General features: G+C 43.3%; 2 protein-coding genes across 2 annotated transcripts; both read left to right on the forward strand.

Moving 5' to 3' along the window:
• The first annotated feature begins 2,832 nt into the window (after positions 1-2,832).
• LOC136064694 (uncharacterized) lies at positions 2,833-4,154 on the forward strand. The gene is made up of 2 exons (XM_065766760.1): positions 2,833-3,241; positions 3,358-4,154. Exons 1-2 carry the CDS (start codon positions 2,833-2,835, stop codon positions 4,152-4,154), a joined length of 1,206 nt encoding a protein of 401 aa, XP_065622832.1.
• Positions 4,155-4,215: 61 nt separating this feature from the next.
• On the forward strand, positions 4,216-5,727 carry LOC136064695 (uncharacterized). Its single transcript, XM_065766761.1, has one exon. It carries the CDS (start codon positions 4,216-4,218, stop codon positions 5,725-5,727), a length of 1,512 nt encoding a protein of 503 aa, XP_065622833.1.
• Positions 5,728-5,943: the final 216 nt, after the last annotated feature.

Consider the following 5,943-nt stretch of genomic DNA (forward strand, 5'->3'; position numbering starts at 1 on the left):
TACGGACAAAACCCTAACATGGGTGTGCTAAACCCTAACATGTTTCTTTGGGACTTTGCTTAGGATATTGTGAGTGACTATGGAACTTTTACCACTAAATTGTAATTTCAGCATATGACAATGATGCCACTGAGTTTTTTTTTTTTTTTTTTGCCGGGGGGGGGTGCCAATGGGCTCTAGCTTGAATAGCACTTCTTCTCCCTCAATAGTGGGAAATAGGGTGAGGTTGTGGATTCAAAACTCACATGGTGTGGCTTTCCAATAACAAATCTAATTTCAGAATGATGATGAAACGCTTTTGTTTTGTTATTACTAATTTCAAAATGGCAAATGCATTGGCTGCTTACTAGAGATATTTGGAGGGAACATCTCGAGATGACTGGCAGGAGAAAAGTGTTTCCAACCAAAAATAAGCATTAGATTTTTCCTTTTCTTTTTTTACCTAGATGTCGAGGGATGCACAATTGTATTAGAAACACTTAGTTGACTAGGTTTTGATGTAATTGTTAGGCTCTTGGTTCTAAATCTCTTGGGTTATTTAAGACTTTGAGATAATCAATTTAAGGTGGGTGGTGTCCGTAGTTTTTTCATTGAACTTAAGTTCTTTCAGTTGGTGGTTGAGGAAGGAGGAAATTTCTTCTCCTTACGTATTTTTGAACGGGGCAAACACTTCATGAAGTCGGTATTCATGGGCAAGAATGTAGCTGTATGGTTGATGAAGAACATAGAACACACGATGGTCGGAGTCAATCCCAAACAGTTTTTTACGCTTAGGGAAGGAGACACTACATATACTCTACAGCGAGGTTCTAATGCCTTTGGTCAGTTCCTTTTAGTGTCTGAACTCAGAGTGGGAGGGCACAGAAGATCTGTTATCATTCCGGGTGGCAAAGCACAAAATGGCTGGAAGGCCTTTGGGCTTGAACTAAGGAAGATGTTGGATCTTGACCAATATGCTTTAGGTGGTTCAGGTCAGGCCAAATTTGTGTCTTTGCCACAGAGGAGAATGTTGGAGCCTCATCCTTCTCGGTCTTTTGCTGATATCGTGAAGGGCCAGGTGCAGCCAAGGGTTGTGACTCAGTCACAGCTCTTTACAACCTTGGTGAAGGATAAAAAGTTAACTAAAGGGGAGTTTGTGGAGAAGAAGAATCTGTCAAGGGGGTTTTTGGAGCTGAACCCGAGATTTCCAGATGCTAAGGTGAGGGAATTTCCGGTGGTTAAGCCTGATAGGTTGGCAGTGGGAGGAGGGGTTGGGAGAAAGTAGTGCATTAATGTGGTGTCAGGTTTAGGTGAGCAAAATTTGGTAGCAGATAGGAAACGTATCCCACCAAGATTCGGTTTGAATTCTAAAGCTGAAAATGGAAGGAGTGCTTTAAGGAGATCCTATTGGACTGGGAGTAGTCTTATCGTGGAGATTGACGTGGAAGGAAGGAGACGTGTCTGCTAGGATAGAAATAAAATGGGAGAAAAGATTTTTAATGGGGTACCACGGGCCTGTAAGGATATAGATGAGGGTATGTTCGGCGTGGGCCCTAACAAGTTGGCAGCCCAACTGACTATTTGTAAGTCTAATTTAGGTGGTGTGGGCTCTAGCAAGTTGGCAGCCCAACAGACTTTTAGTAAGTCTTTTTCAGGTGGTGTGGGCTCTAGCAAGTTAACAGCCCAACAGACTCTTAGTAAGTCTAATTCAGGCCCAATCACCTTAAGCCCAAATACCTTTGAGCCTGGGGAGTGCTCTTATAAGCCTGTGGAGCCTATACCTTCAGCCGATATTTACGAGAAGAGTGGGGAATGCCCACTAGTGACTCTGAAGTGCTCTGGGTTGCCGATGCAGGTGGCTGAAGGCTTGGTGAGGTCACAGCTGGACTGGGTTTTGGCCGAGATAGGCGGAAAGAGCTTCTCGGTGCCTCTGAGGAGCTCTCACAGCCTCACAGTGACTGGGAGAGACCCAAACAGTCCCGCGATGGATGGGTTGGTGATTGGGACCAGCATCAATGGTCCTGCGGCAGCTCCTTTGGAGTTTGAGGGATTTATCTTTGTTGGGTTTAACTCCGACGGACCCGAGGTGGTTCAGATGGAGAACTTTTTGGTGCCTCCGAGGAGCTCTGTCAGTCTCACAGCGACTGGGTTAGACCCCGACAGTCCTGCGATGGCTAGGTTGGAGATTGGGACTAGCTCCAACGGTCCTGCAGAGGCTCTGATGGAGTTTAAGGGCACTCTCACTGCTGGGTCTAACTCTAACGGACCCGCAGCGGCTCAGTTGGAATTTTTAGGGGTCAATTGTGTGGATAAAGCTGGAAGTGTGAGCAGTGAGCTTTTGATTCAAGGGACGAATAATGAGGGAACCAGGCAGATAGATGTTGGTGAGATGGGTTAGCCCAATTTGGGTGTCTCGATGGTGGAGGAATTGGCTCTCTCAGAAGCAGTTTTGGGTGAGGAGGAGAATTTGGCAATTTGTAACCCATTGTTTACTATTATCCCCCCGGGGCTAGCTTTGACGATGGAAATGCACAATGATTCTAAGGTGTTAAATGTTGGAGACACGCTGGACGTCTCTAGGTGGGTGAAAAACAAAATCCCAGGCTTTTGCAAAGTGATTGGGCTTTTTGCAAATCAACATGAAAAATTGTGTATTGCTTACCTTCAAAAGCTAGAAAGGGAGATGACAGTTATTAACTAGCAGCGGAAGAAAGCTAATGCCAACCAAAAAACAGTATCCTCCATGGGTAAAGGAAAACGAGAGTTGAGGAACCTAATCTCAACGGTTAACTATGATGGGAGATAGTGTGTTGGTTGTGAGGTAGAGACAGTTGTGGGGTCTTAATAGACTTTATGAAGCTGAAGATGATTTCTTGGAATGTTCGAGGTTTGAACGACCCTCAGAAACGTTTGGTAGTGAGGAATCTGTTACGTAAGTGGAAGTGCGACATTGTTTGCCTTCAGGAAACTAAGCTGGCTGGCTTAGATAGACAGCTGGTTTGCAGTATATGGGGCTGTCCATATATGGATTGGGTGGCTTTAGATGCCAATCAGATAGCTGGTGGGGTCTTGATTATGTGGGATAGGAGGATTATAGAAAAGTTGGAAGTTTTGGTGGGCTTGTTTTCGGTGTTTGTTCAGTGGAAAGGTGTGGCGGACGGGTTTATATGGGCATGTTCAGGGGTGTATGGCCCAAATGATAATCGGTTGAGAGGTGCTTTGTGGGATGAGGTGGTATTCATCAGTTTTGGAATGTTCCTTGGTGTTGTTTTGGGGATTTTAATGTTGTTTGCTTTCCTAGTGAACGGAGGGGAGGGTCTAGTCTTATTCCGGCTATGGAAATTTTTTTTGAATTTATTGATGATTTAAACTTGATAGATCTACCGTTGGAGCGAGGGCGTTATACTTGGTCTAGTGGCACTGACCAACCTTTTATGTCTAGGATTGATAGGGCTCTAGTGTCACATGAATGGGAGCATCACTTTCCGGATATGATCCAACGTATTCTTCCACGAACTGTTTCTGATCATTTTCCTATTCTCTTGGAGGCAGGGGGTATGGCTAGGGGGAAAAGTCCTTTCCGGTTTGAGAATATGTGGTTGAAGACGGATGGGTTTGTTGATAGGGTTGAATCATGGTGGAATCGCCATTCTTTTTCGGGCACTCCTAGTTATGTGTTTGCTAAAAAATTGAAAGCGTTGAAAGATGACATTATTCAATGGAATTGTCAAGAGTTTGGCAATGTTGGGCGAAGGAAGAAAGAATTATTAGGGGTTCTAGAGGTTTTAGATGCTAAGGAAGGGGTTCTTGGACTCACTAAGACAGAGAAAGAAGAGAGAAATGAAGCAAGATCGCAAGTAGAGCATCTTCTCTCTCTAGAGGAGATCTCGTGGAGACAAAAATCGAGAATGTTGTGCATTAAGGAGGGAGATAATAATACTAAGTTCTTTCATAAGATGGCTAATTCTCATAGAGGGCTTAACCACCTTAGTTTCTTAGAAGTGGATGGGATGATTTATGAGGACGGAGCAGAAGTTGCTGCTCAGGTTGTTCAATTCTATAAAACTCTGTATCAAGAGTCTGAGGAGTGGAGACCTTTTGTGGAAGGTTTGGAGTTTGATCAAATAGAGGAGTTAGAGAGGGGTTGGTTGGAGAGGGAGGTTCGAGAAAGATGAGATTCTATCAGTGGTCAGAGATTTGGAAGGGGATAAAGCCCCAGGTCCAAATGGCTTTTCTATGGCCTTTTTCCATCATTGTTGGAGGGTAGTTGAAAAAAACATTTTGGCAGTCTTTGAAGAATTCCATCAGCATTGTAAGTTTGAGAAATCTCTTAATGCTACATTTATAGCTTTAATTCCTAAGAAGAATGAGGCCTCCAACATTCGTGATTTCAGACCTATTAGTTTGGTGGGGAGTCTATATAAAATCTTGGCCAAGGTTTTGGCAAATAGACTAAAAGTGGCTTTAGATCAACTGATATCTAAATCTCAGAATAGCTTTGTAGGAGGTAGGCAAATCCTTAATTCAGTTCTCATTGCCAATGAGTGTGTTGATAGCAGAATGAAGAGTAATATTTCGGGAGTAATTTGTAAGTTAGATATTGAGAAAGCTTATAACAATGTGAATTGGGAGGCACTTCTGAAGTTGTTGAAGAAAATGAGTTTTGGGGAGAAATGGTGTAGCTGGATTCGAACCTGTATCTCTACAGTGCAGTTTTCTGTGTTGGTTAATGGGACTCTAGCAAATTTCTTTGGTAGCTCCAGAGGTTTGAGACAAGGGGATCCGTTGTCTCCCTTATTATTTTTAGTTTTGATGGAGGTGTTTAGTAGGATGGTGAAGAGAATGGAGGGGGTAGGTTTACTTAGTGGTTTTAGGGCGGACGGTAGGAGGGGCAGAGGGGAAAGTGTTTCTCATTTGCTGTTTGCGGATGATACTATTTTGTTTTGTGATGCAGAGATGGAGCAAGTTCTTCATGTTCGATTGCTGTTACTTTGTTTTCAGGCTGTGACTGGCTTAAAGGTTAATGTAGCTAAAAGCGAAATGGTTCCTATAGGGGAGGTAATTAATTTGCATGCTCATGGTTGTGGTTTGTGGAGAAGTACCCGGAAGGGTTGGGAAGTTTTCAACAAATATGTCCAGTATAAGGTTGGGGTGGGGGATAGAGTGAAATTTTGGACAGACAGGTGGTGTGGAGATCTTTCTCTCCAATTGGCTTTCCCAGTCTTATACAATTTTGCTGCAAACAGAGAGGCTTCAGTAGAATCATCTTTGATAAGTCAAGAAGCAGGGGATGGGAGAACTTGGAATGTTCGTTTTAATCGAGGTCCTAATGATTGGGAGGCTGCTGTGATGGTTGATTTCTTCCGATTCTTGGCAGCCAATTTACCTTCAGGGACTGTTAGTGATCAGCTGAGATGGAAGTTGACCAAAAACGGGGATTTTACTATCTGTTCATTTTATCATAAGCTACATGGCCCTTCTTCTGTTGTTTTTCCTTGGAAAGGTATTTGGAAAGTTAAGGCTCCCCGATGCGTTTCTTTCTTTGTTTGGACAGCCGCATGGGATAGGATCCTCACGGGTGATAACTTACAGCTTAGAGGCATTGATTTTGTTGACTGGTGTATTATGTGTTGTTGCTGTGGTGAGACAGTGGATCATTTATTGTTACATTGTGGAAAGGCTTATCGGCTGTGGTGCTTTGTCTTTAAGATTTTTGGGATTTCTTGGGTTTCCTCATTTACGGTGTGAGATTTTCTTTTTAGTTGGTGGAATTGGCTGATGAAGCATTCATCTTACATTTGGAACTTAGTCCCATTGTGTTTGATGTGGTGTATTTGGAAGGAATGCAATCGACGAACGTTTGAGAATTTGGATAGATCTAAGGACCAAATGCATGCTTTGTTTTTTAGTTCTTTGTTTGATTGGGCTAAGGCTTGGGGACTCACATCCAGTGACTCTCTTCCT

Source organism: Quercus suber, unplaced genomic scaffold (genome assembly GCF_002906115.3).
Source record: "Quercus suber isolate HL8 unplaced genomic scaffold, Cork oak 2.0 scaffold_740, whole genome shotgun sequence".
Taxonomy (NCBI): domain Eukaryota; kingdom Viridiplantae; phylum Streptophyta; class Magnoliopsida; order Fagales; family Fagaceae; genus Quercus; species Quercus suber.